The sequence below is a fragment of the Bombina bombina genome, chromosome 1 (genome assembly GCF_027579735.1).
Source record: "Bombina bombina isolate aBomBom1 chromosome 1, aBomBom1.pri, whole genome shotgun sequence".
Lineage (NCBI taxonomy): Eukaryota > Metazoa > Chordata > Amphibia > Anura > Bombinatoridae > Bombina > Bombina bombina.
The window spans coordinates 1,532,314,234-1,532,329,253 of NC_069499.1; the positions used below are offsets into that span (position 1 = coordinate 1,532,314,234).

Consider the following 15,020-nt stretch of genomic DNA (forward strand, 5'->3'; position numbering starts at 1 on the left):
GGAAGCTTGTGGTAGCAATTAGCGCTCATAGGGGCTGATTTATCATGGCCCGAATAGGGCCAAATACATCTGTTTCTGCAAGAGCCTTCAGGCTTGCCGGATACAGGAGTTAAGACGCAGCAGTTGTTATACCGCTGCACCTTAATTCATCTGCCACTTCTGATGCAGCAGACATCAATCCGCCCGTTCGCATACGATCACCCCCTGCTAGCTGCCGATTTGCCACGAATCTGCATGAGGCGGCATTGCACAATCAGTTCACCAGAACTGCTTGTGAAATGATAAATGCAGACAACGTATGCAACCGCCTAAGGGCGCCCCAGCTGGGGCGCAAAATTGGAGAGCAGTGAAAAGAAAAAAAAATTAAATATTTATTTTATTTTACTTTTTTTTTTTAGACAGTGACTTTATCAGTTGCGGAACTTCCAGGGTCCCAAAGGTCACATAAACCAACCATTTGTTGTGGCCACCGGGCCCTGGAGATCCGCCACTTGCGAGGGCCCAGCAGCACCGTTCCTAGCTAACTTCCTTCTAATTCCCGGCTGTAACTTAGGCGCCTCAGTCATAAGCTCCTCTTTCTCCAACGCGCGCGCGGCGCTCTGTTACTCTGACCACTTGAAGAAGTTGAAGCCCAGCTGCCCCAATAACCGACTGTCTGAGACTACACTGTCTGCACAGCTCAGTAGTGTAACAGACAGTGTCAGTAAAAATTAAGCCGGTGTCTGTGCCGCCGGGGATGGAAGAGGGATGATTCGCAATGTAACCCTGGCCCTGCCTTCAGAACTGCTCCTCCAGCCTTCTTTCCTGGATCCTGGTGGCACTGTGAGTACCGGGTTGTTAGGTATTGTTTGATATACACATGTTAGGGTAGCGTAGGACAGAGGATGTCTGTATGAAAGAACATGCATGTATAATAATAATAAAACTGTCTTATAATAAGAAGTTAGCTTGGCTATGTAAGACACTGAAGGTAGACTGTAGAATTAGAAATCAGAAGGAAGCAGGGGGAGTTGAGCATGTCTTGCTTTAATAAGGCAAAATATGTGGTTACTTTTTTTCCCATGCAGGACATCGTAAGGAGGATCACTACACATGTAGAGACAGAAATCATGCTGTATTAGTGGCTTGTGCATGCTACAATTACATTTGCCATAATGGCCATTAGCCAATTGTATTCTAGAAGTTCTATGTGGCACAGACTCCATTTTCCAATCTCCAACCAATTGCCCCTGTGCAGAGTAGTGCATGGACACTGGAAGGAGAGAAGGGAGGGGGTAGATGGCTGGAATGGATTCATGCAGGTTACAACACAGCCCACACATGTGGCAAAGTCTACACTGTTTGGCTGATTAGTTTTGTTTTAATGCCATTAGGGAACTGGAGCTGTGTCAGTGACGCGAGTACCTGCTGTGGGATGGCAAGGTGTCCTTACTTATATATATATACCCATACCCTGTTATATATAGTATGTATGTATATATATATATATATATATATATATATATAGTGTGTGTGTGTGTGTGTATATATATATATATTTATATTTATATATGGTATGTATGCATGTATGTATATATATATATATATATATATATATATATATATATATATATATAGTGTGTGTGTGTCTGTGTATATATATATATATATATATATATGTATATGAGTGTGTGTATATAAATATCTTTAGGGTTTTTTTAGTACATCTTTTTAACATTTTGTAAAAATCAGAAATGGTATGTGGTATGTAGTTGGGGGTGAGGGGGCGCAAAATGTATGCTCGCCTGTGTGGCCAAAAATCCTAGCACCGGCCCTGTCTGGCGGACATGATCGCTACAGCGTATCATGTCCGCGAGACTCATGATAAATTGTCCCCATAAAATTAACCAGAGATCAGATCTCTGATTAATTTTATAAATGTCCCCCAATTGCCCCCAAAATAAGGTTTAGTGTTGGTTTTTATTAAAAACAAATATGTATCATCTTTAATTTTTTTTAAATAACAACTGCTCAAATCAGTTTTTAGAGGTTAAAGTTAGGGGATTTGGGGTGTTAGAAAAAAATGGCACTAAAAAGTGCCTTTACATTGCAGTCTATGGGAACTGTGTGTTTCCTGTAAATATATAAGTATAAACACATAAATATATATGTATTTATTCACAGAGGCGTAACTAGAAACCATATACATATATTTTTATTTTATTTTTACATTTAACACAAAAAAAATGTGAATAAGATTACATGTCTGCAAAAGAAGGTACCCTGTGCCCACAGTCTGTGAGATGATCTGACCCCTTATTACTGTATATAGTGACACTGTTTAACCCACCAGTACTGTATATAGTGAGTTAGTGACACAGTCTGTAATCTGCCGGTGAGATGGCTGGCCTGACCCTACCCGCCCCAATACTCTATAAAGTGACCACAGTAGTCTGTGACATGGTCCAGCCCCCCCGTACTGTATATAGTGGTACAGTATAGTGACACTGTTTACCCCCCGCCCATGCTATAGTAACAAGGTCTGTAATTTGCTGGTTTTACAAACATACACACACACACACACACACATAAATGCATAAATACACACACAGTTACATACATACATACACACACACATACATGCATAAATACACACACAGTTACATACATACATACACACACACATACATGCATAAATACACACACAGTTACATACATACATACACACACACATACATGCATAAATACACACACAGTTACATACATACATACATATACACACACACATAAACACCAATGGGTAAAACAGAAACACTAACCCCTGTAGTCAGAGACACTAGTGAAGCATCATGTCACACTCACATGATATCAGTTCAGGCAGTGGCAGGTCAGCGTTTTTTATTGGAAACATTTTTTATTTTTTTTAAAGCTAGGCCCCCACCCTCAGGGGCCCAGTAGCAATTGTGACCTCTGCACCCCCTGTATATTCATATACATATATATTTACACTTCGCTGCCCATCGTTATGTGACTGCGTGTTGCTCTCAGTCATAAAGATAAGATATTTAGTGACCAGCATATAGGTCCCTAAATAGTAGGGTGTGAGTATAAACCCAATTGCTATCATGTAGGTACAATGAGAAATGTGCTCTCATTAGATTTCTCCATTATAGTGACTTAGATTGCATAATTTTACCAAAAGATAAAAACAAATGATCTTGCGCAATACAAAAAAATATAATAGCCATTTATTTAAATGACTGAAGAAAATGACTTTAAATGACACATTTTACACAAACACATCATGTTTCTATAGCACTTAAATAAAATGAAAGACATACATCATTCCAATTTATGCAGCGCTTCCATGCAATATTCTGTACCAATAAACAGTTTTTACTTAACAGAAGCTCGTTTTTATGTCTTGAATCTGCGTGTTTGCAGACTTTTAGTTTTATCCCAGGTATCAAGAGAATCAATATCTCTTTTATTTAACTGAATGACAATTGACAGCAATGTTGTGCTTAATACATTTGGAGTAAAAATTATTATTACTATTTTTTAATGAGGCATATAATATTATTTGAAAAGTGTATCTGATACCTTGTGGCGTTAAGGTAATATATTGCGCAATGATGCTGTTAAGCAATGCCACAATGCTGCAAAAGTTTAACATCAAACAGGATTTTGTATTCAACAAAGAAGCTTAAATTGAGAAACCATTTCAAACATATAAATCAGGATCTGGAAAGGATAGGTGCAGGTCTGTTGTTTTTCTTTTTACATTTAAATATGTTTAACATTTAAATGCTTCTTTAGATCAAAGATAACATTTTAATATTGGTTTACATTTTAATATTTGAATATAACATTTAAATGAAAAGATTCACAATTTGAATGTTAATATTCAATCATTCACAAGTAATTTTCAAGGTTTAATTGTTACTATCAAAATATATTGTAAAAAAAGCCATTCAATACACCTACCCCAGATTTTACAGATACCCCTCTTTTGAAATCATCCTTGTAGTATAATTAAAACGGCATTTTCTTTTATTTTTCCATTCCTTTACTGACCTTCCGCTACAGCAATTTTTTTCCCACCGAGTCTTTAAAGTGGCATTGTTCCCTAGATGAACCAATTATCTAGCCCATCTGGGAGTGTTTTTGTAAAAAATGTATAGTTTTGCTTATTTTTAAATAACATTGTGCTGATTTTCAGACTCCTAACCAAACCCCAATGTTTTAGATGTATACTGATGTCTACAGACTACTGGTTGTGTAATGGGCCTTTTTCATATGCAGGAGGGTCTGCTGTTCCTGTTTTACCAGCCCCTTTCACTGGGTGTCCCAGTCTAACCTCATCAACAGTGCTAAACTGGGAGCTTCTAAGTAAGTTTTTAAAAGGCTTTATACTGGATTTCTATATCAGTATCTGTGCATATTCCTATTTATATTAGTGTCTATTACATTCAGTTATATGAAAATTGGTGTATACTGTCCCTTTAAGCCAATACAGTGTATCCACCAAATACAGTGGTTGCAGTGGTTCAGAGATAGCGTATCCTTGAAGCCTTTTCACTACACTTGGAAATGACACAGGAGCTCAATCTGTTTCACCTCTGAATGCACAGTGTACACAGTATATGCAGTGGAATCATAGTCCTGAAGATTAAAAAAAAGAAAAGAATACTACCGTTTTAAACATATTAAACAGAAGATTTCAGAAATGAGTATTTCTTTAAAAGTACATAATAGATATGTGCATTCTGAGGTTCTGGATACCTCTGAATGCGTAAGAAGGCGGCATGCTGTTTGAGTGTTTTCAAAGCCAAATGTATCCTTGTGAAACTGCAATAAACTAGGATTTAGATTTGCACATATCCTAGTATGTTGCAGTTTTACAAGAATGAAGCCAGCTCAGAAAATAGCTTAACGGCACGGGCAGACGCTTTCTTCTGCATTTGGGGATATTTGAAACCTTCATAATTAACATATCTAGTACATAATTTAATAATCATATACTAAATAACTTGAAAGTGATGCATCATAACTGTAAAAAGCCCTGAACATCTCTATGTAAAAAAGGAAGATATTTTACCTCAACATTTCTTTATCTTAATATTAAGTGCTCTGTGATCAGTCAAACTTCAGCTAATGTCAGCTGCATGTTGAAAGAAAAAAACAAAACAGGCAGTCACTACTGACGACACACTTTACTTTACTGTGATCTCATGAGATTTCACTGAAATTTTCCAAGATTTCATTGTAAACGTCATTAAACTGAGTAAGGAATTAACATGACTGTGCCTGCATATGTCAGATGCACACTCCCTTGCAAATTCTAGGAGTAGCACCCTGATTGACTGATTAAAGACCATTTACATTGGATGTGGCTAATAAGGAAAATTTGATGTAAAATACCTTCCTTTTTTACATAGAGATGTTAAGGTGATATTTTCTTGACATGCTTTTTACAGTTATGCTGCATCAATTTTTAAAGTGCATCACCATATGGGTATCATGTCCCTTTAGACGCCTAGGGGTCTCATTATCTAAACCTTGTCAGTATTGCAAAAAATATCATGCAAACGCTCGCGTGAGCAGCCTTCAATGAATTCTCTAAGAAAAGGGGCCTAAAACTAGGTGTCCCAAAGTGTTACAAGGTGATATCCATAGAAAATAATAAAGTTATTTTAATTGGGGAATCTTATAGGGTGAGAGGATTTTGACAGAGAGAACCCTTTACTGATGGACAAATTTATTTTTTTAAAGCACATAAAAATCCAATTACACTGTTTGTTTTTTTTAACTGTACTTTATCTTGCATTCATTTCTAGTTTCGCAATCAAGGCTGCAGGTGTAACAACTGCAAGGAAACTTCATACACGTCCAAGGAACACCCACTTGCAAAGGCTGCGAGACTCAATTTACAGTAGAAATATAAAGAACAATTTGAATTATGACCTCCTGATTACAATTTGTCGAAAACAATATTGTACATTAGAAATAATTTTACAGGTAAATGTAAATTTTCATTTTGATGCAGGGTCTAAATAATAAATTTCTATGCATACTATTAATATAGGTTTTTATGTATAATTCCATTGTGATTTTTGCAATGTACATTCCATTTACTTTTTGAAATGCTTATTTTATTGAACATTGTACTGTATACTGTATATATACTGTACTTTATGTATATGTCTCACATTTATACAGAAATGTAGGTTATGCACATTTGCAACATACACAGAAATCTAGCTAAAATTTGCCTTTACAGATTACCATTACCCTCTTAACGCTGTTAGGACAGTTCATGCCGTCCTAACAGCACTGGGCTTTAACACCATTTGTACAGAATGGAACGTCCTAACATTTGTCTCCTGCTTTGACGAAATGAAAGATCCAACTGGTGGACGTGCCTAGCATTGGAGTCACGTGATCGCATCGACGATCAGTTAATTTCCTGTTTCCTTCACATATTTATTCTGATTTGGCACACTTGCCTCCATCCTGAAGGGGTTAACCACTTTGAAGCACTGACTGATTGTTTAAGCGAATTTAACCTGAGCAGCAACCTTTAGATAATCAGGCCCTATATTATGGGTAAAAGTATTGAATGGGAGGTTCTTTTACAATATGTTTACTGTCCTTCTAAACCTTTTTTATTAAAAAAAAATGAATGGCAAATGTTCAGCGAACATTCATCATTCATTAAGACAGATCAAATGCAATTTTTTAAATAAACATGCTCAAACACTCGCCCATCTCCCCTCATCAGCGAAATAATTAACAACTATTTACCAGTAAAAAAAAACTTGCATTTTAGCCCTAAATAAATCTTTGTGACAGTCATTTGAATGTATCCACAAAAATGAGAGAAAAGATACATATAAACATTTATATATTTCAATATTTAAATACTTGGCTTATGATTGCAATGGTTGTAAACTGACATAACCTTACAGATCAGGAATGAGAAAGTAAGCGGTTTGGCTCTGCTGGCATTTATGTTATTATTTTGTCATTCTCATTTCATACACATATTTCAATTGGCGTTGATACCAACACTGCATTTGAATTATTTTCCTTCTGGACATCTTCAAAACTGCTGCAAGATGAGAACGATAGAGTTGGGCTTATTTCACTTTTATTGCTGTTAAGAGCTTCGTTGTTGATAAAAGGAAGACCTTGTGGTTTTATATGTACAAATACATCAGAACTGGTTTTCATATCAGTGCCAAGTGATTCATCTTTGTTTACTAACCACGTCTTGCCGAAATACCACAAAACATCTTTAATGGAACATCTTTTCTCTGGCTCGATTGAAAGCAACTTACTGAACATTTTGAGAGCGTGAGGAGTAAATTTACGCCATTGCGAAGGTACATTGGCATTTTTATATCTCTGCCACTGTAAAAATTCATAGTAAAAAGTGTCTATGTGTAAAGCTTTTTCCCAAGGAAAGTTTCCAGTCATCATACAAAATAATAGAACGCCAAACGCCCAGACATCGATACTATATTCAACAAGAAAGCCATTATGTTTAGAAGTCTCGCAAAGCTCTGGAGCTGTATAAGGAATGGTACCGCTCACACGTTTCTCTGTTGTACCAGCAATTCTGGTCATGCCAAAATCGGAAAGCTTGACTTTTCGACACTCTTTGTCAAAAATAAGAATATTTTCTGGCTTGATATCCCGATGAACGAGTTTTCGGTTGTGTAGGTAATCCAGGGCCAAAGTAACTTGATATATACAGCGCTTTGTGGTGTGCTCAGAAAGGCCAACCTAGAAACACCAAAACAACAAATTAATCTTATTTATATTAAGAGGATGATATTAATGTCATGTTACAGTGAGACATTCATTATTTATATTAGATTGAATCGACTCTTTTTTACTTCATGTAACACTTATAAGGGTATCAAAGGAACATAAAACTCCATGAGACTGTAATATAAAATGTTTAATTATGCATAATAAAAATTTTGCAGTAGATTATTATTTTGCTCTATTTTCCTGTGCATTCTATTTGAAAAAAAAAAAAGAGTTTTCCAACAATGAGAACTGGAAATGCATATTATAGAATTTACAAAAACTTAACCCTGCTAAATATTTGTAATTATCTGGTCTCAGAAAAGGTGATAAGATAAGATACTGCAAAACAATGCCAATTTTGTTAACAAAATCAAAGGGGCAAACCATGTTTTATCCATTAGCAAGTCTGGATTGGCTTCTCACAATATGGCAAACGTTAGGGATAATATGGCCATTAGAAAACAATTGTAGAAAAGGTGCCAATGTAATTAGATAGTTTCCACACTGAGCTGGCATACCTAATTTATTTCAAGACTGCAGTGTAGCAATTGCAAGATGTTTTATACCCCTTTAAAGTGATATTCTTAAAAAAGTATAGGCCTGATTATCTAAACTGTACACAGCTATAAAAGTAAAAGTTGCCTTTACAAAGTCATGTGAAGCACCTTGCAATTTTACACAACTTTCTAATTTACTTCTGTTTTCAAATTTTCTTTTGTTCTTTCTGAAGCCCAAATATTCAAAACATTGTTAGACGGAAACTGCCTTGTCATTCGCCAGGCTGGCAGTCTGTCGGTCTGGCTATATATTCTAAAAAAGTGAGCTGAACCTTGTTGTGCTGGAGTGTGGTGATTTGTCTGCCTTAGAATATAAAGGGGATCGCAAACTTCAGCAAATGTCCGCCGACTTTCTCACTGAGCTCCGAAGTAGGAAGTTGATGGGGCTGTTTTTAAAGTTTGTAAAGACTGTGAGCCAGATTACAAGTGGAGTGCTAAACATTGCTTGCATGCAAGCGATATTAGCGCTCCACTTTATAATACCAGCACACAATAATGTGCACTGTTATTACAAGTTAATCACAATGCGAAAGCATTGCGCTCCCAAGAGCGCGCTTCCATAGGCTCCAATGGGAGCCCAATTCTGAATCCATCACAGATGGCATGAGAACTAGTGATGCGAAGGGGGGTAAGTAGTGCAGCGAAATATATATGTATATGACTATACATGTGCAATATATTAATATATATTTTTTTTCTTTTTTATATATATATATATATATATATATATATATATATATATATATATATATATATATATATATATATATATATATATATTATTTCATTAACATTTCATTGTGAGGATTTTTTCCATTCCACAGATTTAATTGGGTACTATAACATCCACTTTTATAATTAATGGATTATTATTCTTTTGGTCATATACTGTAAATTCTTATATGCCCTGACTAGCGGTTTATAAACCACTGGTTTATACTTTCAATGTGTATTTTATATTCTGTTATATTCTATGGTATACTTGCATTTTTAATTATATATATATATATATATATATATATATATATATATATATATATATATATATATATAAATCAAAGTTTTTTATTAAGGTATTAAGTGATACAATATTCATAATGTAATGACATGAATACTCTCTCAACAATATAACGACAAACCTTTGTGAAAATAAAAAAGGAGAAATACAAGAGTTTCCTCACAGGTAATGGTCTAATTGCAAAGACAAGACTCCTGAAATTTGTCAATAGCCAATCAGCTGAGGTTATACCAAAATAGTAATATGTGAAAAGAATTATAACTATTCCGAGAACAAACATATCAAACCATAATTCTAATGTGACATATACATATACATTACCACTTCTATATAGATACCTTACATTTTTATTATATTTATCGAGATTACCGTGATACCTCTTTATCAGGGTATACTACCTAATAGAATAATACTTTAAACTGAACTACTTAGAGTAATAACATACTATCTTGAATAAGAGGTACAATTATTTACTATAGTTTATGTAACAATATATAATATAGTAAGTAGAATAGTAAAGTAATAATGACATATGAAGTTGAGTAGGTACTGTGTGTATGGATTAACTAATCCTGTAACATAGTATAAGATATAGAGAAAATATTAATGGAGCTTGGAGAGTTGAAAAAAAAAGGGAGTGCTTACAAGTTAACATGTTAAGTGGAATTGGATGCCTATATTATAACACTTTTATATAATCATATATATATATATATTTTAATACGGTATTGGCAATACTAAAGGGACATTAAACCCCAAAAATGTATTTCATGGTTCAGGTAAAGAATACAATTTTAAACATTCTAATTTACTTCTATTATCTAATTTGTTTCATTCTTTAGATATCCTTTGTTGAAGAAATATCAATGTACACTGGTGAGCCAATCACATGAGGCATCTATGTGCAGCCACCAATCAGCAGCTACTGAACCTATCTAGATATGCTTTTAGCAAAGAATATCAAGAGAATGAAGCTAATTAGATAATAGAGATAAATTAGAAAGTTGTTTAAAATTGTATGCTCTTTCTAAATCATCTAAATCAAGAAAAAAAATGTGTTTCATGTCCTTTAAATATTTAAAATCTGTCTTTGTATCTGCCCCACTTTAGCCTGTTAGGCGCTCCTAAGCTAATTTACGTGTTTTTTTAACTTAATTTAAGAATTCAATTTCGGGGTCATCTGGTTGATAAGTAATGATGATCTTTTGTTGAATTAATGTTAATTATCTAACAATTATTTAATTGTTTATGTTTCCTTTAATCTAGTAATATATTGTGTCACCCACACATCTAATCTTTCTTGATAAACCATTACACAATGTAGCATACAAACAATGCTGCCATCTAGTGCTCAAAAGTGTACATTGTTAAAAGCATTCTTGCAAAACTGCTGCTATATAATGCTCCTGACTCGTGCACATGAGCCTGCCTACCTGCTTTTCAACAAAGGATACAAAGAGAACAAAATAAAATGTATAATAGAGATAAAAAATGTTTTAATTGTATGCTCTTTATGAATAAAAAAAAGGGTTTTCTGTCCCTTTAATTGCATCTCTAGGTGAAAAAAAAATCTTAGTGTGGCCATTCTTTTAAAAAGGTTGTACCTCTCTTTTATAAAGAAATATAGAAAAGCGGTAGTCCTGGAGAGTATAGTTAAAACGTCTTTATTTCAAACTCAGATTAAAAACGAATGGCATCACAAGTAAAAACATCACAGGTGTGGCACTGTTTGGCTTACGCGTTTCGGCTGGGAGCCGTAGTCATAGCCTATGACTACGGCTCCCAGCCGAAACGCGTAAGCCAAACAGTGCCACACCTGTGATGTTTTTACTTGTGATGCCATTCGTTTTTAATCTGAGTTTGAAATAAAGACGTTTTAACTATACTCTCCAGGACTACCGCTTTTCTATATTTCTACATTTTGCCAGTGTATCCTGGACTGTTAAGCTGTGGGGAGGTGTGTGCGTGCAGCAAATAGTTATTGGTGATTCTTCAGCATCGGTACTTTCCACGGATTGGTTACTGCTGATTGACGCTTTGACTAGCCAATAGGATCTAGCGCTCATCGAAGAGGAGAGACGCTGTACATCTGCAGACCCACGAGGACGCCAAGCAGCTGAGCCGGTGAAGAAACGAGCACTCGGAGATGGTATAAGGTACCCGTGCATCGTAGATCCCAAAGTGTCCGGTATAGTAAGCAGGCTTGGGCAACAGTGGGGGACTTATTTTGACCAATTCGCCTATGCAGTTACCTATAAAAGTCTCCTTAAGCTGTCATACAGTTTGGAATACACTGCACTATTAACTATTAGCTGACCTTAAGTGGTTTTTCACGCATTTGTTTTAGCACTACTGAGTTCCTTCTTTTGTACCTCTCTTTTATAAAACATACCTGCGGTGGTATTATGTCAAATAAATCACCAGCAACTGCATATTCTTGGGCAAATACGTAATATTCATCCGTCTCAAAAGCGATATCATACATGCCAATGATATACGGACAGGCAGATAAGTAGCGTGAGATGCAGTACTCTTGGAGAAAGTTCTTCTGTTTGGTGGTTTTCTTTCGCAGAAACTTTAGTGCCATCCTTGAACCTAGTAAAAAAGCATACTACTTTATCGAGTGTAATATAACAAATGTACGATCTTCATCACCATTGAGGACCATAGGGCCGATTTATCATTTGTCGGACGGACATGATCCGCTTTAGCGGATCATGTCTGCCCGACATCGCTGAAATTCTGGTGAACTGCTTGTGCAATGTCACCTTCTGCAGATTTGCGGCCAATCAGCTGCTAGCAGGGGGTGTCAATCAACCCGATCGTATTCGATCTGGCGGATTGATGTCCGCAGCCTCAGAGGAGGCGAATGAGTTAAGGAGCAGCGGTCTTAAGACCGCTGCTTTTTAACTCTTGTTTCCAGTGAGCCTGAAGGCTCGCACGGAAACAGTTGCATTAGGCACTATTCGGGCAATGGTAAATCGGCCCCTATATGTTCAAGATATTTTTAGGGTTTCCATAACCAGAATTATATTTATGTTTATACACACAATATTGTATCATCATATGTTATTTAATACTTTTTAAATTTTAGTTCATATAAAAATGTAGACAAGTATATACTTGCTATATTATTTAAATTGAATGATGATCTGAGAGCATAGGTGGCGAACTGTGGCAACAGCAGGGTGATTCCTGTGAGATACCACCATGCTGCCCAATACTAGAATCAAACTGAATTCTTTTAGACGTTTTATGGCAATTATGGAAATTGTAGGTCATATGAGAGCATCATTACTGGATAACCTAACCAAATACAATGCACTTCTCTATACACGTTAGCATTTTTCACTATACGTTTGTTGTGGCGTCAATATCATCCAATAAAATATGATACAATATGCTACAATGTGTTATAATGTGATTCTAACCCACATCCCAAGACCCAAATACCACTTTTAGTACTGTAATGTTTCCTGTCTCCCTTCCCCAAATGTAATTATTTTAGGGGAAACCAGAGCTTAAAGGAAAACTAAATACAACAACATTTTATAATCAACAAATGCATAATAAAGAGACAATGCAATAACACTTCAACATTTCCTTTAATTTCCCCTGTTCCCTTTATCATGTGACAGCCATCAGCCAGATAAACAAAAGGGAGGTTACTCCAGCCCAAATCAGGTTGATTAAAAAGAGACCTTTATTGTTCCATGGTCCAAAGTACAAAAGCAAAAACGTTTTAGACCTGTATCCGGTCCTTAGTCATGTCATGGCTGACCCTGTACTGCTAAGATAGGTTGCTGTTGCCTACACCCTTTTGTACAGCAATCAGCCAAACCTCAAACATATATAAGATGCGAACTCTTGTACAGAAAGTGTCCTCCAATTGTTTGTTTGCACTAGCTCTTTTCCAAACAATGCTTCTGTCAGACTCCATTGACCCCTTTTCTACAACTTGCTAAATTCCATCCAAAGGATGTCTGTGTGCATGTGTATCGTATCTGTGTGTGTGCATGTGTATCTGTGTGTGTGCATGTGTATTTATCTATGTGTATGCATGTGTATCTGTGTGTGTGCATGTGCATCTGTGTGTATGCATGTGTATGCAAATGTATCTGTGTATGCATGTATATCTGTGTGCATGTATGTGTATCTGTGTGTATGCATGTGTATCTGTATGCATGTGTGCATGTGTCTGTGTGTGTGCATGTGTATTGTGTGTATGCATGTGTATCTATGTGTATGCATGTGTATCTGTATGCATGTGTGCATGTGTCTGTGTGTGTGCATGTGTATTGTGTGTATGCATGTGTATGTGTGTGTGTGCATGTGCATTTGTGCGTATGCATTTGTGTGTGCATGTGTATGAATGCATGGTCGCGTGTGTATGTGAATGTGTGTGTAGGCGCATGTGTATCTGTGTATATGCATGTGTATCTGTGTGTGTGCATGTGTATCTGTGTGTATGCATGTGTATGCAAATGTATCTGTGTATGCATGTATATCTGTGTGCATGTATGTGTATCTGTGTGTATGCATGTGTATCTGTATGCATGTGTGCATGTGTCTGTGTGTGTGCATGTGTATTGTGTGTATGCATGTGTATCTATGTGTATGCATGTGTACTGTGTGTATGCATGTGTATGTGTGTGTGTGCATGTGCATTTGTGCGTATGCATGTATGTGTATGAATGCATGGTTGCGTGTGTGTGTGTATGTGAATGTGTGTGTGGGTGTGTGTGTATATGCATGTGTGCATATGAATATCTGTGCAAGAGTGTTTATGCGTGTGTGTACATATACAGTATCTGCAAGTGTATGCAGTTGTGCATCTGTCTGTATTTACATGTGTTAATTTATCTATATGAGGTCTATGTATTATTGTGCGGACGGAGATGATACAATGTAGTGTATCATGTCCGCCGCACATCGATAAATGTCGACAGCATACGTTGTCAGCATTTATCATTGCACCAGCAGTTCTTGTGAACTGCTGGTGCAATGCTGCCCCCTGCAAATTGGCCGCTAGCAGGGGGTGTCAATCAACCCGATCGTAATTTCAGAGCAGGCAAACAAGTTATGGAGCAGCGGTCTTCGGAGCTTGATAAATTGACCCCTATGGGGCCTATTTATCAAAGGTCTTGCGGACCTGATCCGACAGTGCGGATCAGGTCCGCAAGACCTCGCTGAATGTGGAGAGCAATACGCTCTCTGTATTCAGCATTGCACCAGCAGCTCACAAGAGCTGCTGGTGCAACGCCACCCCCTGCAGACTCGCGGACAATCAGCCGCCAGCAGGGGATGTCAATCAACCCGATCGTACTCGATCGTGTTGATTTCCGGCGATTCTTGTCCGCCTCATCAGAGCAGATGGACAGGGTTATGGAACAGCAGTCTTTGTGACCACTGCTTCATAACTGCTGTTTCTGGCGAGTCTGAAGACTCGCCAGAAACACGGGCCCACAAGCTCCGTTCGGAGCTTGATAAATGGGCCCCTATGTCTTGAATTGATATGAAACATTTAGCATTAGTTCTCAGAGTTGACATTTCTGGTAATACTGTATGTATAATAAACGCCCCCGAGGATCAATTGATCTATCTATTTATCTATCTAACTGTTATTCTAGCTCTTTGTCCACCTG

At 36.7% G+C, this 15,020-nt stretch overlaps 1 protein-coding gene across 1 annotated transcript in view; it reads right to left on the bottom strand.

Annotated features, from left to right (window-relative positions):
* Positions 1 to 6,869: 6,869 nt before the first annotated feature.
* The window catches only part of LOC128643742 (serine/threonine-protein kinase SBK1-like), a 69,360-nt gene continuing 61,209 nt past the window's right edge, over positions 6,870 to 15,020 (bottom strand). The window contains exons 3-4 of the mRNA XM_053696569.1: positions 11,768 to 11,970; positions 6,870 to 7,770 (exon numbers count right to left, since the gene is read on the bottom strand). Of these exons, the coding sequence (XP_053552544.1) occupies positions 7,018 to 7,770; positions 11,768 to 11,970 (956 nt within the window). The 3' untranslated portion in view covers positions 6,870 to 7,017. The remainder of the gene's footprint in view (positions 7,771 to 11,767; positions 11,971 to 15,020) is intronic.